At 36.0% G+C, this 25716-nt stretch overlaps 2 protein-coding genes across 4 annotated transcripts in view; one reads left to right on the top strand and one right to left on the bottom strand.

Moving 5' to 3' along the window:
* MNS1 (meiosis specific nuclear structural 1) overlaps positions 1-17614 on the top strand; it is a 94169-nt gene extending 76555 nt beyond the window's left edge. Inside the window, exons 13-19 of the mRNA XM_080808778.1 lie at positions 1307-1536; positions 2298-2514; positions 2616-2723; positions 8509-8766; positions 14089-14214; positions 15570-15677; positions 17447-17614. Coding sequence (XP_080664904.1) covers positions 1307-1536; positions 2298-2514; positions 2616-2723; positions 8509-8766; positions 14089-14214; positions 15570-15662 — 1032 coding nt within the window. The 3' untranslated portion in view covers positions 15663-15677; positions 17447-17614. The remainder of the gene's footprint in view (positions 1-1306; positions 1537-2297; positions 2515-2615; positions 2724-8508; positions 8767-14088; positions 14215-15569; positions 15678-17446) is intronic.
* The window catches only part of TEX9 (testis expressed 9), a 65810-nt gene continuing 56154 nt past the window's right edge, over positions 16061-25716 (bottom strand). For all 3 annotated transcript variants that reach the window (XM_080808780.1, XM_080808781.1, XM_080808782.1), the window contains 2 exons: positions 17369-17503; positions 16061-16490 (listed from right to left, as the gene is read on the bottom strand). In XM_080808780.1, coding sequence (XP_080664906.1) covers positions 16413-16490; positions 17369-17503 — 213 coding nt within the window. In that variant the 3' untranslated portion in view covers positions 16061-16412. The remainder of the gene's footprint in view (positions 16491-17368; positions 17504-25716) is intronic.

The raw sequence follows: 25716 nt of genomic DNA, 5'->3' as shown, positions 1-25716 counted from the left end.
GCGATCTGTGTGTGCGTGTGTCGGTGTGGGAGAAGTCGGGAGCTTTGCACGGCAGGCTATTGACTGGCATCGCTTTTGGTGAGACAGGTTGTAGGACAGCATGAGGAGACTTCATTTCCTAAGTCATGTAGTTCTTTTCTAAGCTTGCAGAAATAAAGTAGAACATAAACAATGTACTCTTTGGCTAGTAGTTTGCAGTTTTACCCTGATACTTGAGGTTTCTCAAAGCAACTGTACATTTTAATCTGACTCCTTAAAGAATTTTCGCTATTTTCTAAATGAAATTGGTTCATAAAGATTAAACTCAAATAGTCCTCAAACTTGACTATGTGTATGGCACCTACGGCAATGTGTACATAAATGTTTTTATCATTTCACATTTTTTTAAAGAACCTAGTACAGCATGTGATAAGAAAATAGAAGCAGAGAAAGAGTTTTGGTCAAGTCCCATTAATAGTGTATTTGGTGTGAAGGCATCAGTTGGATCAGGAATAGCATTCAGCATTCATACTTTAATCTGTTTCTTCTTGTCTGTTTGATGCTATTAACCATTCTAGTGTTTGGATTGTGATCATAATGGTAAAAGGTAACAAAATTTGCCTCAATATATTTAATTTACAATTTATTTGGTTACTGATTTCAAAATGCTCAAAACCAATAAGGGGTTTAACCTAGTTAAGAAGCAAGATTGTCTCCAACTCAGAGGGAATAGTCTTAAGCGAGTGAATTAAAAGCTACAGAAAACAGACACAGTAATATATAAGGCTCTTCTAAGTTAAAGTGATTATAAAGGGCATTTAATAAATGAGAGATGATGGACTTCAAAGGCCAGAGGCAAGAAGGAAAGTTTAGGCTGGGAAAAAAAAAGAGTTGCTCAGAGCTGTTTAATAGTGGACCTCTATGAAAAAGAGTACCAACCTTGTTGTAAATGCACCTGATACACAATGATGTTAAGAATTGCCTATATCAGCTTTTAAATAAAAGAAAAAGAGGACTGCTGCTTTTTAAACATAGTATTAATAAGGTACTTCTAATTTTATTTGCTGTTTTTCAAATGTGGAGTTACTAGTTATCCTTTTCCTGTATTTCCTTGAGACCTACTTGAAGGAATGGGAAAGCCTCTTTAAGGATTGACTCATCATTCAAACCCTTCAGGTGACAGTAACTTCCCTTAGCTTTTTATTTTGACAGATGAAAATGTTTTATGCAGTAGGCTTTATAATATTTCATTACATCTGTTTTGAAATATTCTATCATACTGTGCTCACATTTGAAAACGGAAAGATGAATCTTGTTTTAATAACAGAAACGTGATGCTGAAATAGCCAAAACCATGATGGAGGAACACGAGAGAGCAGTAAAGGAAGAGAGTGCTGCGGAAGACAAGCGGAATAAAGTAAAAGCACAATATTATCTTGACTTAGAGAAACAACTTGAAGAACAAGAAAAGAAAAAGCAGGAAGCGTATGAGCAGTTACTAAAAGAGAAACTCATGATTGATGAAATTGTTAGGAAAATCTATGAAGAAGATCAATTGTAAGTTTATCCCAGCTTTTTTCCATGTCTAAACATTAAGATTCGATTGATCTTAAGCTTGTTTTGAAGACATAAAGCAACTGAACAGTGCCTAGTACATAGTAAGTCCTCAGTAAATGTTATAATCATATAAACTGAGAGCAACTCTTGTTTATCTTTGGTAACAAATGCTTATTAAGTAACAAAATGATTAAACATTTGTTTTTCTTAAATATGCCAATATCGTGTCAGAGGACTTGTATTCTGATCATTTCTTGGGTAGACAGTGGAAGTGTAGGTTGTTGGCCTTTCTGAAGTGAGATACGTAAAACTTCGTTAATAGTTTAGAAGAGAGGTATAAGTAGTATTTTACTCAGAAGATTCATACCTGTCATCATATTTAGTGGTACATGGTGGATACTCAAAATGTTTGTGGTATTAATGAATGAATAAACTATAAGTAGAAAAGCTATGGGGCACCTGGTTGGCTTTGTCATTTAAGCATCTGACTCTTGATTTTGGCTCAGGTCATGATCTCAGGGTTGTAAGATTGACCCCATGTCAAGCTCCAGGCTCACTGGGGAGTCTGCTTGAGATTCTCCTCCCTCTGTCCCTCACCCTGCTCATGTGCTCTCTCTCTCTCTCTCTCAAATAAATAAATAAACAAATAGGTAAGTAAACAGAAAAGCTGTTTTGCCCATGTTATTATCAACTGAAGGAAATGACACATTTTTCAGTATTATTTCGATTACTATAAAACTGCACTTGTTATTGCTTTTTAGGGAAAGACAACAAAAGTTAGAAAAAATGAATGTAACTCGAAAGTATATAGAAGAGTTTCAGAAAGAGCAGGCTCTCTGGAGAAAGAAGAAACGTGAGGAGATGGAAGAAGAAAACAGAAAAATCATAGAATTCGCCAACATGCAGCAACAAAGAGAAGAAGATCGGATGGCAAAAGTTCAAGAAAATGAAGAGAAAAGGCTACAGCTTCAGAACACGGTAATAAAATAGCCACTTCTTTAACACTAGAGAAATTCTCAAATACTTGTCATAGAATTTGTTTCCTATTAACGTTTGTGTGTTTCTTTAAAATTTAATAGTTGACTCAGAAATTGGAAGAAATGCTGCGGCAACGTGAAGATTTGGAACAAGTGCGACAAGAATTATACGAGGAAGAGCAAGCTGAAATACATAGGATGAAACTAAGAGTAAGTTTTGGAAATGGAAAGAATGATTAACATAGAGAAGCATTATCACTTTGAGATGAAGCAGTAGAAAAATGGCAGATCTAAACCCAACTATACTGGTAATTATATTATGTGTAAATAGTATAAACACTAAAATTAGGGGCACCTGGGTGGCTCAGTTGGTTAAGCGTCTGCCTTCAGCTCAGGTCATGATCTCCAAGCCCTGGGATTGAGCTCTGTATCAGGCTCTCTGCTCCCTGCTTCTCCTTCTCCTTCTGCTCCTTCCCCTGCTTATGCTCTCTCCCTCCCTCTCTGTCTCCTCTCTGTGTGAGATAAGTAAATAAAAGCTTTTAAAACAAAACGAAACACCACTAAAATTAGGAGAAGAATTTTCAGGCTGGATAAAAAAGCTAGCCCTAGGCGGCAGTTAACAGCGTAAAAGGTGTGATTCAACTGTCTCCCCTGTAAGAAACACAATTTAAATATGAAGACATATAGTTTAAAAACAGAAGGATGGGGAGAGATACACTAAACACTAATCAAAAGCAAGTTAGGGTGGAAATCATGATGCCAATAGGATAAATTCATCTAGAGGTTGTAACAGCCCTAAAGGTGGATGAGCCTAAATGAAGCTTCAAAATGGATGAAATAAAACTGAAAGGACAAAGAGACAAATCTATAATTATAGTTGAAGATTTCAATATTCCTTCTCATTAGTATATAGAATAGTCGGAAAACCACAGGAAACAGTGTTGAATAATATCGTATCCTGACCTCAAGTCAGGATGACATGCCAATTTTTTAATTGGGTTGTTAGTTTATTGTAGAGTTTTGAAAGTTCTTTATGTTATTCTAGATACTAATCCTTTGTCAGGTTTGTAGGTTTACAGATTTTCTCTTAATCTGTAGCTCGTCTTTTCATCTTCTTAACAGGGTCTTTCTCCAAGCAAATATTTTCGGTTTCTAATGGTCCAGTTCACCAGTTTCAATTTTTATAGATCATAATTTGACATCAATTCTAGGAAGTTTTTGCTTAAATCCTGACAAATTTTTTTTTTCTAAAACTTTTAACTCTTACATTTGTATCTGTGATCTGCTTTCAGTTAGTATTTCTTATAGGGTATGAAACTTAGGTCAAGGTTTTTGCTTTTAGATGTTCTGTTGCCCCTACAAATTGTTGAAAAGATTTTCTATCCTACATCAAATTGCTTTTGGAACTTTATTGAAACAGTTAAGTATATTTGTATGGGTCTGTTCCTGGGGCCTCTGTTTTGCTCTATTGACCTATGTATCTATCCCTCCACCAATACCACACAGAATTGATTACTGTAGCTATAGTCTTCAAATTTACTTTAGCCTTTCCATATACATTTTAGAATAATTTTTTTTTTAAATTCATTTTAGAATAATCTTATCTCTATCTACAAAAACAGCCTTCTGGGATTTTGATAGGAATTGCATTAAATCTGAATATCAGTTTGGGGAGAATTGACATGTTCACTATGTTGAGTCTACCAGTCCATGAACATAGCATGATTCCCATTTATTTATATCATCTTTGAATAGTTTCCTCAGTGTTTTATAGTTTTCAGTATATAAATCCTGTATGTGCTTTATAGATTTATATTTAAATATTTCATTTTTTTGAGCAATTATAAATGGAATTTTAGTTTTAATTCCAGTATCCATGGACTCATTATTAGTGAATTAACTTTATATTTATCTTGTATCTCATAACCTTCCTGTTCACTTAGTAACTTATAGGAGTTGGGTTTTTTTCCCCCCTACATAACCAGTCATGTTTTCTGCAAGTAGGGACAGTCTTCTTTTTTTCTTATTTTATCTTTTTAATTTCCTTTTCTTGCTTTATTGTACTAACTGAAACTTCTAGCATTGTCGACCACTATGTTGAATAAGAGTGATGAGATAGACATCAACTCTCTTTGTTGCCTATTTAAAGGGAAAGCATGCTGTTAACTGTACTTTGTTTTGTAGATAGATGTTCTTTATTAACTTGAGAAAGTTCTCTTTCCCTATTTTTCTGAAGGTTTTTATCATGAAGGTTTTGTCAAATGCTTTTTCTTCATTTATAGATAAGATCATGTGCTTTTTCTTCTTTATCCTGGTGGATTACATTGATTTTTTTTGAATACTGAAACAGTCTTTATTTACTGGAATAAATCCCACTGGTGTATAATTCTTTTAATGTATGGCTAGATTCTATTTTCTGATATTATGCTAAGGATTTTTTCATCCATATTTATGAGGAATATTGGTTTTTAGTTTTCTGTTTTTATACTGGTGTCAGGATAATACGATATTCATAAAATAAAAAGCAAAGTTTTCCCTCCTCTCCTATCTTCTGGAAGATTGTATAAAATTGGTTTTAATTCTTCATTAAACATTTGGTAGACTTTTCCAATGAAACCATCTGGCCCCGGAGTTTTATTTTTTGAGTTTTAAATTATTAATTCAATGTCCTTAATAGTTATATGGCAATTCAAATGATCTTATTTCATATTTGGTTAGTATTAATGACTTGTGTTTAAGGAAGTTATCCATTTTATCTAAATTGTCAAACTTGTAGAATTGTAGAATTGTTCATACAATTCCATTATCCTTTGGATGTCCGCAGGGTCTCTAGTGGTATCCCATGTTTCATTTCTGATATTGGTAATGTGTTTCTATTTTTGGTCACTCTTGCTTTTGGTTTTTCAAGTTTACTGACTTTCAATATCAGCTTCCATGAAGTACAACTAACATATACACTTGTAAGAGATTTAAAGTATACATTATATGGTGATTTGATAAATGTTTACATTGGGAAATGATTCTCTCCATCTACTTAATTAACATCTATCACCTCACATGTTTATCTTTTTGATGAGAGCATTTAAATTCTACTCTTGGCAAATTTTGGTTATACAATACAGTGTTATTAACTATAGTCACTATGTTTTACATTAGATCCTCAGACCTTATTCATCTTATAGCTGAACTCTGTACCCTTTTACCAACCTCTGCCTATTTTCCCTGCCTTCCAGCTTATTATTTTCTTTCTTATTATATACAAAAATTAACTTAAATGAATGAGACAAAATGAAACTACAAAATTTCTATAAGAAAACACTGCAGAAAGACTTTATAACCTTTAGAAGGGTGAAGATATTTTAGTAGTTTAAAAAGGCAAGATCCATAAAGGAAAAAGTAAAAAATTGAGTTTCATCAAAACTAGTAACTTCCTAACACTTAGGAAAATGTCAATGTAAGCCACAGTCTGGGAAACTGTATTCCCTACATGTATCTTACAAAACCTTTTATTCAGAACATAGAAAAGAATGTTTATAACTCAATAATAGAATACAAAGAACTCAGTGTTCTTTAATGAACAAGAAATCTGAACAAACATTTCATTAAACAGATATATGACTAGCCAATATACAATAAATTGTTAGCTTTTAGTATTATTTTTAATATTTTTCAGCTATATTAAAACAGATCATTTTAGATACACTGTTTCATCAGTGAGGAGGAAACCGATAACCACGTATTGATATCAAAACCAACTGCATATATATTCTTAATGGCTAATTGCATAGAAGAATGTAAAATATGTATCTTTCTTTTTAAAAACAATGTAATTGATTTGTATGTATCTAGTATCAAGTTACCCCAAAAAACGGTAAGGGACTAAAGTGTGGTGGAGTTGGTGGGGGCTGGGAGTTAACACCCTTGGGGGAATTCCTCAGCCAAGAGGGGACAGAAATTAAGGGATGAATGCTTCTTCCTGTCAGCCCTGTGGACAGACCTGAAAGGTGCTCCATGCATTCCTCACAAGGTCTTGGCAGGATTAAGCCACAGTTGCCCACATAGTAACCAGTTAAGTGATGCACCCATGTGTTGGCTTTGCTTCCTTCCCTATTTCTCTCTGCTTTTCTCTCACTGATGCTTCCTGAGATCTTCTCTCATAAAATATGTATACACAAATATTTGTGTAAGGCTCTGCTTTCATAGGAGAACCCAGACCAAGATACCTCTAAAAGTTTCCAGGCTCAGAGTGGTTTTACAGCAAATTATTTCAAACCTTCAGTAAATAGCTATTTCTTAAACCATATTATGGGTTGTAAAATTATGCAGTCCATATGACATATATGTATAAAATCCTGATCCAGACAGATCTAAGAGTACAGGAACATTTTCCTAGTAGAAAAAAACAAAGAATTGTGTTTTGTTTTGCTAACACTTCCCTGATTTTTACCCAAATGTCTTTACCATTACTAAAATTTGTTTGGGAGATGGGTCCCAGGAGGTGTCATCAATTCATTTGATTCAATGTGTGTTTTCTGTGTGTTAGGTATTATGATAAGCTCTGGAGGAGTTCAAAGATGAGACAGTATCTGCCTTCATTGAGCCTTCTGACTTCTATATCATACATGGCAGATGAACACAAACTATAATATCATAACACTGTGCCCAGTATCATAAACTAAAATAACAGATATGATACATAAAATAGTAAAAAAAAAAAAAAATGCCCTCTAGGAATTTATTGTTAGTGAGGAGATAGGGCACGGGCATATCAAATAAAATTAAATGTTGGGAAAATTGAATGGTATCAAAGGCCCAAAAGAGAATTCTAATTCCTAAGAGGAATTAGAGTGATTAGAAAAGACCTTCTGGAGGTGAGATCTGAACAGATTAGAGGTAAGTGAGGACAAAGAGGTTGAATATTCAAGATAATGAACAGAGTTACTGTAACTGATATTCCAGACTGATTCACTTAAAACCCACTCCTACCCATTTTGTCTTACTTTATTATAAAGACTATAAAATTGAAACCACATTTCTTTTAGCTATAATTCTTCATATGACCTAGGTAATCTCCCAAGTTATCCTTGCACTTCAAGGTGTGAAGACAGAAGTAGGCACAGTGAGGTTGCAATCATACGTAGAAGACTGGGACATTGGAAATAGTTTTGGTAGTTACCATCATGGAATTTGAGCCATGATGGTTAACTCTACAAAAAGCAGATGGTAACCAAGATGACGGCTGGTTCCCTGGCCCTCTATGCCACCTGCTGGCCTGTAGTAAATCCCTTATTTGTGTTACATGTAAAACCCCTGCCCATACAGCTGTTGTTAAGGCAGTATTTTGAATGCCTTCAGGATATGGCTTACCTCCTGGAAATTGTGTTAGAATTAGGCAAGGCTGGTTACAGTTGAGAAGGAATTAAAATTTACATGTCCTAATTGGATAACAATAAAGCAAAAATAGAATCTAGGTGTTAGATGGGTGGTCACTGTAAATATTTTTCAATTATGTTTAAAATTTTTTATTAATAAAATGTTAGGAAAATTAAAGCTTGTAGGAAAAGACTTTAACTGTGCCAAGTAATTTTGAATTTTCCCAAAAAACTTGTGATTGTCATTTCTAGATTATTATTCTGAAAAATACTTACCAGTGATTTGAACCACAGTTTCAGGCAAGATTCTAGAATGATTCATAGTGGGTACAAATTTCACAGATTTAATAACCTCAGGTGTGTAGAAAAGTTTTTATATCAATTCCTTCCAAAATATATATAAATTAAAATTTAAAAATAAAAGAAGGCAATCCATAGGTAACATGTCCTTTATCCAGTGAGTCTTAAAAGGATGGGGAAAAGTGTTATCTTGCAAAAGTTAGTTTTTCAGTTTTATTTCTTATTTTAACACTGCACTCAACCAAACTCTATCCACCCTTTCTTTGTAAATCTGCTATAAAGAAACAGTTACTGAATTAATGTTTATATGAATTGTTGTTTAGGAGGAAGCAGAAGAGAAATTGAGAAAGCAAAGGGAGTTGAAGCAAGATTTTATAGAACAAATGGCCCTGAAGGAATTAGTACTCCAGGCTGCAAAAGAGGAAGAGGAGACCTTTAGAAAAGCTATGCTAGCTAAGCTTGCTGAGGATGATCGGATAGAACTGATGAATGCTCAGAAACAAAGAATGAAGCAACTAGAACACAGGAGGGCTGTGGAAAAACTCATCGAAGAGCGTCGCAACCAGTTCCTTGCAGACAAAGTAAGAAAAAGTGTTGTTTTTTTTATTATCACTGATCCAACAATCAGCTCATCTGTTCCTCCACTAAACATTTAACTGAGACCCTTGCTGTTAGGTTATCTGTTTACTAACATATGGTGTAGACGTTTTCTGACCAATCATTCCTTAATGCATCTAGAATATATTTATTGATGCTTTCCATTGTGCTAGACACTGGTTGGCTGGTGTTGAGAACATAAATACAACTAAGTCCATGATATCTATGAGTTTATGGTCTTGTATAAAAATATATAAAAGCAATCATTATAAAGATAGGCCAAGTACATGTGATAATAATTATACAGGTGTGGGATCTTGGTATGGTAGAGGGGACACAGATCATGAATGCCCTGGATGCTATTTTAAGGAAAGTGATCTTTATCCAGGCGTACCCACTGAAGAATTAAATAGGTTACATGGTTAAGTTCTGCACTTGGAAAGATGACTTGAGTAGGGATATTGGGGGTAGGGTGAAGGGAGTAAGACTAGAGACAGGGAGACCAGTTAGAACATTACTATGGTAAGTCGGTGATAGGTGGGGAAAACCCATGCAAATGGAGAAGGGGGGAGATGTGAGGGAGATAGCCTTGATGCAGCTTGGTGACCAGTTAGGTCTGGAGAGGTAAGAGCAGGATTACGGCTGCTGCTACTACTACTAAATAATACTATTGCTTCCATCTTCAGTGAATGGGTGAGGTCCTAAAGAAAACAAAGAAAAATGGATTTCAAGGGGATATATAATTCCATTTTGTCCACATTAATTCTTAGGCCCCAGAGGGGAGATTTCTTAGCTGGCAATGTAAATTTCAGAGTTGGAGAGGGAACTAGATTTGTGCTTTTGGACACATCAGTTTCTCTGTGTTTCATTCATAAACCTGAAATAATACTTAAATAATCTGCCTCACTAGATTGTTGAGCTTTAAGAACCAAATAAGATAATATGTAAGTACTCTGTAAATACAAACAGCTCTAAATATGAAGAATACAGATTGGGTATATGGTAAATATTTATGATTAATGGAAGTGGTAGCAGTAACAATGAAAATTTATTGAGTGTTTACATGCGTCATTCACTATTCTAAGCTCGTTACAAGCAAAGTGATAACTTTAAATTTTCAACCCTGAGTTAGGTACTATTCTTTTTTTTTTTTTTTTTAAAGAATTTATTTATTTATTTGAGAGACAGAGATCATGAGTAAGCAGAGAGGCAGGCAGAGAGAGAGGAGGAAGCAGGCTCCCCGCCGAGCAGAGAGCCCGATGCGGGGCTCGATCCCAGGACCCTGGGACCATGACCTGAGCCGAAGGCAGAGGCTTAACCCGCTGAGCCACCCAGGTGCCCCTTACCCCCATTTTAAAGATGTGGAAACTGAGGCATAGAGAGATGACATATATATTGCTCAAGGTTTCACAGCAAGTAAGTGGCAGAGCAGGGATTAATAAAGTTACTTGTGGTAATGATGATCTTTTCCTGTATGGGTGGACAGGAAGAAATCTTGAGATATTCTTGTAATCAACAGACACTGACCTGTTAGGCATTCTGCTGAGTGTTGGTGAAGGAACCAAAATAAATAAAAATTAATTCTGGTAGCTTCTAGGGTAGTACAAAAAATAGGGTACAGATTTGTAAAAGACTTGATTATATATAAAATTATACTAAGAGTACATTTCCTAAATGTACAATGTAAACATTTATAGAATTTGGTAGTTGTAATTTACTAATTGTGCAATGCGGTTGACCCATGAACAGCACAGGGGTAAGGGGTGCTGAACCCTCCCCCTCACCCAGTCAAATATCCACAATTAACTTCTGACTCCCCCAAAACTTAATAGCCTACTGAGGACCAGAAGCCTTAGTGATAACATAAAGATTCGATTAGCACATATTTTATATATGTATTACATCCTACATTCTCAAAGTAAGCCAGAGAAAAGAAAATGTTATCAAGAAAATAATAAGAGAAAATACATTCACAGTACTATATTGTATTTATCGAAAAAAATTACTGGTAAGGGGACCTGTGCAGTTCAAACCTGTGTTATTCATGGGTCAACTGGACATTTCTGGCAGAACTATGTGGGTTTACCTGGAAATACGTAAAAGATGAATAAAAGCAGAAGGCTATTCTAAGTTGGCAGCATATGGAAATACCACAACAAGAAACTTGAATGATAGGCAGAGGAGTCTAGATATGATACAATAGGAAACTGATGATCATAACATGGTCTTTAGCAAGAGGAGAAGGTAGTAATTCAAGAAAGAGGTGATGAGGACCTGGAATAGGTTCACAAAGCAATGGAAGAAGCAAGAAAGGGAAGAGTTTAAATATTTTTAAAGTAAGATGAGACTGGTATAGCTTTTTTGGACCATGCAGTGTAGAGTGGAGGAAGGAGTCAAAATAACTCCCAAGGTTTTAAATATGAGAAACTCAAAGACTACCAAATGCTGTTATGTTATGAGGTAGAACAAAAAAGGTATAATAATACTTCGGTTTTAATCATGGTGTGTTTGAAACGGAAATGCAAATTGAAAATATTCTTAAGGCAGTTGACCCAGAGGAGCAAAGCTTAGGTCAGATTTTCCTAGAAATACGTATCTCGCATTAAGCAGCACAGAGAGAGGTTCAAGCTAAGATGATTCCTCCAAAGAATTATGATGAGAAACAGTAAGAGGGCCAATCAAGTCTTGGTGAACATTCTTATTTGATGGTAGGAGGAGGAGGAAGAAAACAATGACATGACCAAGAGATGGTTAGAAAGGCAAGAGAATCTGGATGGTGTATTACAGAAAACCAAGAGAGATCAGCTCTGTCTTTTGCCTGCTCCATGAAGTGTCGAGATACTTTGGCTCTCCTCTCTCCTTACTTATGTCACACCATAGTTCTGTTGCCATATTTACAGATGTCTAAATGACAAGGTTGGAAACAATTTGTCTTAATTTTCTCTAATGTAAATATTCCTAGTATGAAGCTGTGTGCTTCAAGTGTCTGAGACTGGGTCACATCCCAAGGGCAAGGGTGGATTTTCATTATCATGGAATATGTTAATCCTTTCCATTATAATCTTATGAGGCTCTAACTCTGATTTCTAGATTTTGAAGATATTCCTAAATAGGTATCTACAATTCTGTCTAGCTTTTTAAGAAATCATATGTTTAGGCAAAAATCTGAAACTCCCCAGGAAGCAGTTTCCTACTACCAGCTATTCAGAATTTATCCTAAATGGACAACTTGGTTTCAGAGTTTTCTAAACTCTTTATCCTAATTTCCTATAAAAATGTTCATTAGGATATTTAATGTGTTTACCACATCCTAAGAAGAGAAATCTTGTATTCTACCCAAATTAGAGACTATACATCATTGAACAAAAATTTAACAAGTAAGTTTTCCTCACAACATTATAGAACTTTCTTGTATCTCCTTTTTATAAGGAACACATCAGTTAAAATTAGGTTTGGCTACAGGTACAGAGACCAAATTAATGGTTGTCTTAGTAGATAGTTTGTTCTTCCTCATAAAAGTCTGTATGACCCATCTGCTTATATTCCGTTGGCAGAAACCAAGTCCTATTTTGACCACACCTGACTGTAAGGGAGCCTTAGAAATGTAGTCTTTAAAAAAAAAAGGGGGGGGGGTGCCTGGGTGGCTCAGGCAGTTAAGCATCTGCCTTCGGCTTGGCTCATGGTCCCAGGGTCCTGGGATCAAGCCCCATATGGGCTCCCTGCTCAGCGGGGAGCCTGCATCTCCCTCTCTAGCTCCCCTGTGCTTATGTTCCCTGTCTTGCTATCTCTCTGTCATAAACAAAGTCTTAAAAAAAAAAAAAAGATTCAGGTGTAACAATTCCATGGCAGATTCTGTTACCCTATTTATCTTAGAGGTAACATAAATAAGGGCCACTCAACTCTTTGATTCAGGAACAAGATGGATGAGAACGTCTTTTCTCAATTAGCTGTTATCAATGCTATGTCTGATTCTGTAATGCAGATAGTATTATAGTAGACGAAATACTCTCATGAGAAGCAATTACAGGTTTAAGTGGCACTGGAAATAGCTGTGTCCTAGCATCCCCCTTTATCTTCATTGGTAACTATGAAGAGTTATTAGGTTATGTAGAAGCTGGTCTCCCATTGTAGGAAAACAGACATACTCTTTTCTAGTTTACATGACTTTAAGGACTGGTCTGAAAAAATAATGAGCCTAGGAAACTATAGTTATTACAAAGACACGCTTAACATTAATACTACTTTAATTCTAGGTGGGAATTCACCGCTTCAGTGGTCTGCCTTTAGCACCCTTCCCTTTCCAACAGGATTATTTGGGTATGGCTCCATAAGAGTTCTTTTAAGCCCTAAAACTTTTAAAGCTGGTCCTTTCTTTCATATTATATGGTACAGAAGTTTGATGTGGTTATATAAGAGCATTCAGAACTCTCTCCTGAGAAACACTAGTTCTTCTTTTTTTTTAAAAGCTCAGCAAGTCCCAAGATTGGATTTTTTTTTTTTAAGATTTTATTTATTTATTTGACAGAGAGAGATCACAAGTAGGCAGCGAGGCAGGCAGAGAAAGAGGGAAGCAGGCTCCCCGCTGAGCAGAGAGTCCGATTTGGGGCTCGATCCCAGGACCCCAGGACCATGACCTGAGCTGAAGGCAGAGGTTTAACCCACTGAGCTACCCAGGTGCTCCGAAACACCGGTTCTTCTGTTGGAACTATTGCTGCTATTCTTGTGCTTCCTACAGGCTCTTAAAAATCTTAACATATATGGAAATATTTACCTTTTAGATATCCCTGGTTGTTTTTTTTTTTATTTGACAGAGATCACAAGTAGGCAGAGAGGCAGGCAGAGAGCCCAATGCAGGACTCGATTCCAGGACCCTGAGATCATGACCTGAGCTGAAGGCAGAGGCTTAACCTACTGAGCCAACCGGGCGCCCCCCTATTTTGTTTTATACAGTAAACTGCCTTCAGCACTGGGCATATGGTTAACATTATATAAATATCTGAATAAATTAGGAAATCCCTTCTTTGAAAATTTTTTCCTTGGTAATGAAGGTATATTGTCCTAGAAATATATACTTGCCTCCCTAAAATCCCAGTCATGACTACTGTTTTTGTAACTTTAAAAGATAGAGATATGTTGTATATATATAATAAATATAAAAGATATATATACTATATAGTATATTCTGAAGTTAGTGTCAAAAATAGTTCATCAATTTTGTCTCATTCACTATGAGAATAGGTTTTATTTAATGACTTCTTAAAAGATTAATGTATGCTGTGACAATAAAATTTTATTTACATTTCCAGCAACGTGAACTAGAAGAATGGCAGTTGCAGCAAAGAAGACAAGGATGTATTAATGCAATTATAGAAGAAGAAAGACTAAAACTTCTCAAAGAACATGCTACAAAATTACTAGGCTATCTCCCTAAAGTAAGTAAGATTTAACTCAAGGTATAATCTGACCTCCAATAGTGGGGAAAATTACATGGTAACTAGGATTTCAGAGGGTCTGAGTTTTGCTTACTTCTGGCTGTTCACAAAGCAGTGGGATCTTAGGCAGTCACTGACATCTGTCTCTAAAATGAGAGAGTTGGTCTTGGCACATTCTTAGAAGCAGGAGCTAGATTTCCTGAATTTCAATTTTAGAAGTCTAAAACTAAACTACCTGAAATCAGTTGTGATACTTTGTACACTAAAGCTGATGACATACAGGAAAATCTTGTAATTGGTAACACTGCTAACAGATACATGCTTGAACCAAGTCCGAGACAGATCTGCTATCTAATGGGAAGTTTTAAGTAGGTACTAGGTAACCTGTTTTTAGAAGTACTTCCAAAAGATAAGATTTTCATGTATAAGTGAGATAAATTCTGACTATAAATGAAGTAACAACTGAGTTTCATAAGCCATATAAACATCTGGATGCATGTAAATAAAATTTCCATCTTTTAAATTTAGAAATGTCATTTGATTTATTCATCTGGAAGAATCAAGTGCTTATTTTTTAGTGCAGTGCTAAGGAGGGAGAAAGGGAATTGAGTAATTATTGCTTGTCCACAGGTTGTTACAGTCTAATTGGTTGATAGGATTAATTAATATAGTCTTCTTTTTAAATTAATACATCACCTTATAAGTTCTGGAGAGTCTGGGATTTAGATATTTTTAAAAGTGAATGTGGAGATGGGGAGAGCCTAACAAACAAACCTGATATATCCCCAAATGACCTAAATTATTCTTTAGGTCCTTTAAATTATATAAGCAAATACTTAAGAGGCTTTTACTGTATAGTAGAAGGGAAAAGAAAAGTAAATAAAAGCATGGAGAATTTCAAAGGGCTTGCTTAAATGGCCTAACTCCAAACCTGGAGCCTTTCCTACAAGATTGAAGGTTTGCTGATCAGCCACAGAATGGAGGTAAGAGCCAGTCTCATCCATGCACCTGGCAAAGTTCAGTCTCTTCACCCTGGCCTCTCTCAGACCTTATTAAATTATTTCTCATTCAGCCAGTCCTGGCAGTCGTGACCTGCAGTAGTAAGGGAGAAGAGCCCAGATTCCTATTACAAATTCCTACACTGGAGCTGATAGATACGTCAGGAAATCAGTCAAAGAATATTCAGTATCTATATCAAATCATAAGTTTAGAGAACAGTGATTTTTTCATAAACCTATTAAATAGATTACATTATCTTAAAGATATAACGTCATAAATTTGTAGTCTATATATTTGTTAGCATTTGGTGAACTACTCTAGCATTTGAAGTAACCCACAAAATATTTTTCTTGTAGGGAGTATTTAAAAAAGAGGATGATATCGATATGCTTGGTGAAGAGTTCAGGAAAGTATATCAGAAAAGGAGTGAAATTTGTGAAGAGAAGTGACACCATCAAGATTAGGTAAAAATTAGATTGTTTTCACCACTAGATGTCATTGTAACTTTTGTTTTACAGTTAATACTGACTGTAATCTACTTGGATTTTCTGAAGTGTCTCTAATTCATATTTTTTAGCTACAAAATTAATTGCTCTTAGTCAAACTCGTTCTTGTACTGATAATTTGAAGATCTGAGTTGTGTACCACATCACAACAGTCCAAGGATATATAAATACATTACAGGCCAAACCCAGGAGACTAACTTCTTCATACTACTCCTGCTGCTCAGAGCTTTTTCTGCATCTCCATTCAGACTACAGTTCCACTGGTATTTTAGGAACTTTACTTCCAGGATTTGGCCAGCCAAAGTATCTTTTTCTTTCTACTATAAGGAAAGAGAATAGTTAAGAGTGAGGAATTTCAAGTGCTTTATTGTCAATGAAAACTTAAAAACAGAATTTCTAGAACATAAACTTACCATTTATGAACTAGAGCTGAATCTCCAGGACATAAAGTACTTTACCTTAGATGGCAAGTGGGTCACAAGAAAGAATCAAAAGTTAAATTCCTATTATCTTACATATCAATTTTGTATCCCCTAAATCTGAACAGAGAATTCACTGGAATTACTTTGATTTCATTACCAAATGTCTTCATTACTTAGAGTAAAAATAGTGCATTAAAACTTTAAATAAAATATATGTGGGTCATACAGTTAGACAGACATACAAAGTCTATATAATTATAAAGTAGATAATTTATGAATTTCCCCATTCAAGTGCCTTCATAAATTCCTCTTCGGTGAAAGACAACATCTTGGCAGCTTCAATATGCATCTGTGTTTGTAACAAATCAATATTTTAGTATTAAGAGTAGACCACAGAACAACAGGAAATTGATAAAAGTGTGTACATAAATATGCTATCCAATTAATAAGGTCTGTTGGAATGTGTACTCGAATTCTAATAAACATGATATTTGAAATTACATTCAATGGTCAGCCTGTAAAAACTTATTTTGTTCTTAAAACAAAACAAAAACAACTTATTTTGTCCATGGTGGTTACTGAACCAACATGTTGAGAGAATAATAACATTTTAATTCCTAACCTTGGCAAGAAGGGAGAGTGGCAGAACCATGACTCCGTATCTTTTCACCACCAGGTAACTTCGTGGACAGAAGGAAATAGTGGTTGGGATTCAATTTTCAGTCTTCCATGTTTCAAGAGGCAAACTAATCCCCTAAGATAATAATTATTTTTGTACATACTTTCTTTAATTAAGGAGTATCTGTACAGTATTTCTAGTCCCATTTGCCACATTACTAATATACTTGCATGAAAATATCCATTTGCTTAGATGACATATTGTATATAAATCTTATTATGTATGTTAATAGATAAAATTTTGTGCCTAGGGGCGCCTGGGTGGCTCAGTAGGTTAGGGCCTCTGCCTTTGGCTCGGCTCATGATCCCGGGGTCCTGGGATCGAGCCCCACATTGGGCTCTCTGCTCAGTGGGGAGTCTGCTCCCTCCTCTCTCTCTGCCTACTTGTGATCTCTCTGTCAAATAAATTAAAAAAAAAAATCTTTAAAAAATTTTGTGCCTAAGTGTGTCAAAATAAAAAACATATCTAAAGTAGAAATAATAACTATTTTAGTAGAGTGGCCCAAATAATACCTGTGATTTAACTGTGTTTTTTAAGGACAGACTCACCTTCTGCCTTTTTAAAACATCAATTAATTTTAATTGTTTCTTGAACCCTATCATTAATTCTCCTTTTTGTTTTTCTAGCTTCTTGTTTTCTGATTTTAGTGCTTCAATTTTTTTGTGTTCTTCATTGGCTATATCCTGCAAAAAGAGAAGAAACTCCCATATAGTCTTCAGTCTTTACTGGAAGAAATTATAAAAAATATTGTCACATTAGTAATAAATATCTTTAACTGAAATACAAAATTTTTTCAAATTTTCTTCTGTGCATTACTGAATAACTAACTGATAACTTAATGATCTCTCAAACATTTTAGAAATAATTCAGTTCTAATTCCAGTAATGCCAGTTTGTAGTAGACCAACTCTTCTGGGGTTAACAAAAACATATTTGAAGGTATAGATGAATAATCAGTAGTAAGCAGAAACTGGAAGTGATATGCTCCTTGAAAAAAGGGAAATACTGGCTGAAGTCCATAGTCAGCTGGCTTCTGAGAGCACTTTCTACTTCATGGGTTCACAGGAGATGGACCTCAAGGAAAAAGTAGCAGTCTTACTGGTCTGAGAAATGAGACAACAGGGTGGCCAGGGTGGCAGAAATTTCCAGTTGACAAATCCTAGAAAGAATGGAGCCCTCAAAATTCCCTCAAATCCTTGGTAGACACTTAAATACCCCAAATACCCCGTGGGCAGGGTGAGACCCCTAGGAACACATGAAAGGCAACAGCTATGGTCTAAAGAGCTTAGCAGAGAATTGAGCCACAGACCTGACAAGGGAGGAAGAGTTTGTGATCTTGGCAAAAATTATCCAAATGAACTCTGCATCAGTTTGGACAATGGAGAAGGACCAATGAACTTTGACAGGTCAGTAGAATTTAACTAAGTACAGGAAGATCTTACACTTAAATAAATGTTAAAGGAAGCCTTTCATGCGCAATGGCAATGATACCAGAAGGAAATCTGAATCTACATACACATATAAAAAAGTAACAGAAATAATAACATAATAAATATTAGTAGACTTCTTTTTAAAATAAATCTCCTTAAAAGATAATTGATAGTGATGTCACCAAGATGGCAGATTACGAAGTTCTGGGCCCTTGTCCCCCAACAAACACACATGGACACACTGAAGACACAGTGTAGTGTCGTGAGAAGTATAGAAGCCAACTAAGCCGTAACAGCCAAGCAAACACCCAAAAAGCCATATTCAAAAATAATGGGAAATTTCATGGCATTTATGCTCACCCTTCTCCCCCTTACCCTCCTGGCATAATGGAAGGAAGCCTTTCAATTCGTGGAAAGAAGAGTAGAACTTGCCTGTAATGGTCTGACTTGTTTGGGGATTGCTTGAGGGACTGTCTCACCTGATTCAGAGCACTGATGGAATGGTGACACAGTTTACGTATCAGGCTGGAGGCTGCTGGAAGCAGTGGTGAGAACTGCTGCACATAGGGCCTACGGGGGTCTGCATAACCATGAATGTCTAGGTACCAGAGATTATGGGCTGAGGAATAAAATGCAACATTGAAGGCCCAGAGAAGAAGCAGGGCTGAGACTCCTAGGAAGTTAAACATTTAAATGACAGAGTAAAGAGCTTTAAGACATACAGAAAACAAATCAAAATGGTAATGGGAAGTTCTTCCCCATCAGCAATAACTGGAAATGTAAATGAATTAAACTTCCCCTAGATTGTATTTAAAAAATAAGATTGAACTGTATACTGTCTACAAGAGATGTAAGGACATACATTGAAAAGATGAAAAAAGATACTGCATGCAAATGGTACCCAAGGGAGGACAGAGGGTCTATAATAGTATCAGACAAAATAGACTATTAAGTCAAAACAGTTATGAGAGACAAAAAGGCCATTGTGTAATAAAATGCTTCATTCACCAAGGAATTATAACAACTGTATATTCACCAAACATCAGTTCCTAAATATATGAGGCAAACATTGACAGAACTGGTGGAGAAAAAAAAAAGCTCTGTGATTATAGTAGACTTCAATACCCCACCTATGGATATAACAACCAGAAAGAAGGGCATTAAGAACAGTACGTGAACAACCCAACAGACCAACTGGGCCCGAAAGATGTATATAGTACATTCCACCCAACAAAAGCATTTTTCCTTTGTTTTTCCCCTAAAGATTTATTTATTTGAGAGAGAAAGAGAAAGAATGTGAGCATGTGCAGGGGTGAAGGGCAGAAAGAGAGGGAGAGAGAAACCCAAGCAGACTGTGCTAAATGTGGGGCCCGACACAAGGCTCAATCTCACCACCTTTAGACTATAACCTAAGCTGAAGCTGAAACCAAGAGTCAGCACTCAACTGACTGTACCACCTAAGTGGCCCCAAATACACATTTTTCTTAAGTGTACATGGAACATTCTCCAAAACAGATGATAGGCCACAAAACAAGTCTTAGTAAATTCTAAAAGACTGAAGCCATACAAACTTCCTGTTCACACTAAAATGAAACTTAAAATCAACAGCAGAAGGAAAATTGGAAAATCTATAAATATGTGGGGATTAAACAACATACTCTTAACCAATGGGTCAAAGAAGAAATCACAAGGGAAGTTAGAAATTATCTTCAGATAAATGACAATGAAAACACAATGTACCAAAACTTACGGGATATAGTGAAAGCAATGCTAAGGTGAAAATGTACAGCTACAAATGTTTACGTTAAAAAAGAATAAAAATCTCAAATCATAACAACTAAAGAACTAAAGATAACTACAGAACTAAACCCAAAGCTAGCTGAAAGTAGGAAATACTAAAGATTAGAGCAGAGATAAATAAAATAGAGAACAAAATAACAGTAGAGAAAAATCAATGAAACTAAAAGAGTTGGTTCTTTGAAAAGATCAACAAAATTTACTTTATCTAGACAAAAAAAAATAGACTCAAATAACAGCAGAAATGAAAGGGGATATTAAAATTGACTTTACAGAAATAAAATTGTAAACGGGACAGTAGACATTACAACTGAAACCACAGAAATAAAGAGGATAAGAGAATACTCTGAGCAATGGTACACCAATAATCAGATAACCTAGATGAAGTAAATTCCTAGACACTCCCAAACTACTAAAACTGAATGATGAAGAAATAGGAAATTAGTTCAGGCAATAGAAATATGTAACTAGTTAGCAGACTGAAGGAGCACTCAAAAACCTCTCAGCAAGGAAATCCCCAAACCAGATGGCTTTACTGGAGAATTATACCAAATATTTAAAGAAAAATTAACACCAAGAAGAGTCCAAGATAGCAGAGGAGTAGGAGACTTTAATTTCATCTGGTCCCAGGAATTCAGTTAGATAGCTATCAAATCATTCTGAACACCTGCAAACTCAATCAGAGATCAAAGACAAGAGTAGTAGCCATTCTATGAACAGAAAAGTGACCAATTTCTGGAAGGTAGGAGGTGTGGAGAAGTGAGTACGAGGTGATATATGGGAAGACACACCACAGCGGGGAGGGAGCCTCCATCAGCTGGCTACTGGCAAGTGACAGAGTAATGGAGCACAAAATCAGAACTTTTAGGAGTTAGAGCATAGAGTGCAGCCAGAGACCAGGGAGACAGGAGTGACTGACTGCTTTTCTCTGAGGGCTCACTGAGGAGTGGGATCCCAAGTTAAGTTCTCAGCTTCTCTGGGGCCAGAGATTGGGGGGCCGCCATGTTCATTCTTGTCCCCCAAAGCTGAACTAAATGACAAGAGGAAAGTTGGAAAGAACTCAAATACATGGAGGCTAAAAAGCATCCCACTAAAGAATCAATGGGTCAATCAGGAAATTGAAGAATTTAAAAAATCATGGAAACAAATGAAAATGAGAACACAACTGTTCAAAACCTTTGGAATGCAGCCAAGGCAGTCCTGAGAGAGAAGTATATAGCACTACAAGCCTTTCTCAAGAAACCAAGTCTCAAATACACAAGCTAAACTTATATCTAGAAGAGCTGAGATAGGACAGCATATAAAGCCTAAACCCAGCAAGAGAAGAGAAATAATAAAGATCAGAGCAGAAATTAATGAAACAGAAGCCAAAAGAACAGTAGAACAGATAAATGAAACTAAGAACTGGTTCTTTGAAAGAATAAGATTGATAAACCCCTGGCCAGACTTATCAAAAAGAAAAGAGAAAGGACCCAAACAAAATCATGAATAAAAGAGGAGAGATCAAAACTAACACCAAAGAAGTATAAACAATTATAAGAACACATTATGAGCAACTATATGCCAGCAAATTAAACAATCTGAAAGAAATGGATGCATTCCTAGAGACTTATAAACTACCAAAACTGAACCAAGAAGAAATAGAAAAGATGAACAGACCCATAACCAGTAAGGAAATTGAAGCAGTAATCAAAAATCTCCCCCAAAAACCCAAGAGCCTAGGGCCAGATGGCTTCCCTGGGGAGTTTCACCAAATATTTCAAGAAGAATTAACACCTATTCTTCTGAAGCTGTTCAAAAAATATAAATGGAAGAAAAACTTCCAAACTCTTTCTATGAGGCATTACCTTGATCCCAAAACCAGACAAAGACCTCATCAGAAAGGAGAATTACAGACCAATGTCCCTGATGAACATGGATGTAATAACTTACCAAAATACTAGCCAAAAGGATCCAACAATATAGTCAAAGGATTATTCATCACGACCAAGTGGGATTAATTCCAGGGCTACAAGGGTGGTTCAACATCAGCAAATCAATGTGATACACTACATAAATAAAAGAAAGGACAAGAACCATATGATCCTCTCAATAGACATGGAAGAAGCATTTGACAAACAAAGTACAGCATCCCTTCTTGATTGAAACTTTTCACTGTGTAGGGATAGAGGGAACATACCTCAATACCATAAAAGCCATCTATGAAAAACCTACAGTAAATATCATTCTCAATGGGGAAAAACTCAGAGCTTTTCCTGTAAGGTCAGAAACATGGCAGGGATGTCCAATATCACCAAGGCTATTCAAGAAAGTACTAGAAGTCCTAGCCTCAGCAATCAGACAACAAAAAGAAATAAAGGCATCTGAATCAGCAAAGAAGTAGCCAAACGCTCTTTGCAGATGACATGATACTTTATGTGGAAAACCCAAAAGATTCCACCCCCAAACTGCCAGAACTCATAGAGGAATTCATATGAAGTGTCAAGATATAAAATCAATGCGCAGAAATCAGTTGCATTTCTATACACCAAGAATGAGACAGAAGAAAGAGAAATTGAGTCAATCTCATTTACGACTGCACCCAAATCCACGAGATTCCTAGGAATAAATTTAACCAAAGAGGCAAAGGATCTGTACCCAGAAAATTATAGAATACACATGAAAGTAACTGAGGAAGACACAAAGAAATGGAAAAATGTTCCATGCTCATGGAAGAACAAATATCATTAAAATGTCTATGCTACTTAGAGCATACACACTCAATGCAATCCTCAAAAAACCATCAACTTTTTTTCCCCAGAACTGTAATAAATAATCCTAAAATTTGGGTGGAACCAGAAAAGACCCCAAATAGCCAAAGGAATGTTGAAAAAGAAAACCAAAGCTGGTGGCATCACAATTCTGGACTTCAAGCTCTATTACAAAGCTGTAATCATCAAGACAGTATGGTGCTGGCACAAAAACAGACATAGATCAATGGAATAGAATAATGAACCCAGAAATGGACCCTCAACTCTATGGTCAACTAATCTTCCACAAAACAGGAAAGAACATCCAATGGAAAAAAGACAGTCTCTTCAACAAATGGTGATGGGAAAACTGGACAGCCACATGCAGGGATCTTTACTAAGATAAAAAGGTTTTGCACAGCAAGGGGAACAATCAACAAAACCTTAAGACAATCGGCAGGATCAGAGAAGGTATTTCCAAATGACTTATCAGATAAAGGGCTAGTATCCAAAATCTACAGAGAACTTATCAAACTCAACACCCAAAGAGCAAATAATCCAATCAAGAAATGGGCAGAGGACATGAACAGACATTTCTTCAAAAAAGACATCCAAATGGCCAACAGACACATGAAAAAGTGCACAACATCACTAGGCATTAGGGAAGTACAAATCAATACTACAGTGAGATACCACCTCACACAAGTTAGAATGACTAAAATTAACAAGTCGGGAAATGACAGATGTTGGCAAGGATGCAGAGAAAGGAGAACCTTCCTACACTGTTGGTGGGAATGCAAGCTGGTGCAGCCACTCTGGAGAACAGTATGGAGGTTCCTTGGAAAGTTGAAAAGAGAGCTACCCTATGACCCAGGAATTGCACTACTGGGTATTTATTTACCCCAAAGATATAAATGTAGTGATCCGAAGGGGGACCTGCACCCTAGTGTTTATATGAGCAATGTCCACAATAGCCAAACTATGGGAAGAGCCCAGCTATCCATCGACAGATGAATGGATAAAAATGAGACACACACACACACACACACACACACACACACACACAGGAATATTACGCAGCCATCAAAAAAATGAAATCTGGCCATTTGCAATGATGTGGATGGAACTAGAGGGTATTATGCTAAGTGAAATAAGTTAATCAGAGAATGACAATTATCATATGATCTCACTGTTATGTGGAATTTGAGAAACAAGGCAGAGGATCACAGGGGAAGAGAGGAAAAAATGAAACAAGATGAAACCAGAGAGGGAGATAAGCCATAAGTGACTCTTAATCTTAGGAAACAAATTGAGGGTTGCTGGAGGGGAGGGGGATGGAGAGATGGGGTGGCTGGGTGATGGATATTGGGGAGGGTATGTGTTGTGGTGAACACTGGGTGTTGTTTGAGACTGATCAATCACAGAACCATAGCCCTGAAACAAATAATACATTATCTGTTAATTTAAAAAATGAAATAAAATTTATATTAAAAAATAAAAATTAACACCAATCATGCTCAAATTCTTATCCCAAACTGAAGAGACCAAAACAATTCCAAACTCATTCTGTGAAAGTCAGCATTAGTCCATTACCAAAGCCAGAGGAAAAAACCTACAGAACAATATCCCTCACAAATACTAATGTGAAAATCCTCAACAAAATAATAGCAAACTGAGTTCTGCAGTACATGCAAAGGTTTATACAGAACAACCAAGTGGGATATATTCCTGGAAGCAAGGATGGTTCAACATATGAAAATCAATTAATGTAACACTCCACATTAACAGAAGAAAGGAAAAAAACACACACAATCCTCTCAATTGATGTAGAAAAGCATATGAGAAGTTTTAACACATTTTCATGACAGAATGATACTACTTCAACATAATAAAAGCCATATAGGAAAAGCTCACAGCTAACAGACTCAGACTCAGTGGTAAAAGACTGGAAGCTTTAGCTCTATGATCAGGAAGAACCCAAGTTACCTCCTTTTGGATTTATTTACTATTTATTTATTTATTTATTTGACACACAGAGAGAAATCACAAATAGGCAGAGAGGCAGGCAGAGAGAGAGAGGGACGCAGGCTCCCTGCCAAGCAGAGAGCCCAATGCAGGGCTCGATTCCAGGACCCTGAGATCATGATCTGAGCTGAAGGCAGAGGTTTAATCCACTGAGCTACCCAGGCACCCCAAGTTACCTCCTTTTGCCACGTTTATCCAACTTAGTCTAGAAGTCTTGGTCAGAGCAGCTAGGGAAGAAAAATAATTAAAAGGCACCCACATAAAAAAAGAAGAAAGCTTATTTCTGTTCACAGATAGCACATATATGTAGAAAACACTAAAGATTCCACAAGTAAACTGTAAGAATAAATTCATTTGGTAAAGCTGCAAGATACAGAATCAATTGATTCATAAGAATCAGTTATATTTTCATATACTAACAATGAACATTCTTAAAAGGTAATAACCATCAAAAATAAAATACTTAAGAATAAACATAACTTAGGAGGTGGAAGACTTACACTGAAAACTTCAAAACACTGCGGAAAATATTTAAACGCAAATAAGTGGAGAGAAATTCTGTGTTTGTGGATTGGAAAGACTTAATATTAGTTCTGATACCAATATTACCCAAAAGATAGTTATATATTAAACGTAATCTCTATCAAAATTCCAATTGTGTTTTTTACAGAAATAGAAAGATCCACCCTAATATTCATATGGAATCTCAAAAGACCAGAAATAGGCAAACAATCCTGAAAATGAATAACAAATTTGGAGGTTTCACACTTCCTGATTTCAAAATTACAAAGCTACAGTAATCAAAATAATATGATACCTTCATAAAATATAGACCAATGGAAAAGAGAGTCCAGAAATAAACATATGTACACAAGGACAAATAATTATTGACAAGGGTATCAAGCCATTCACTGGG

Source organism: Martes martes (assembly GCF_963455335.1).
Source record: "Martes martes genome assembly, chromosome: 7".
Taxonomy (NCBI): Eukaryota; Metazoa; Chordata; class Mammalia; order Carnivora; family Mustelidae; genus Martes; species Martes martes.
Note: the sequence above shows the minus strand (reverse complement) of the source record. Positions and strands in the feature narration are given on the sequence as shown.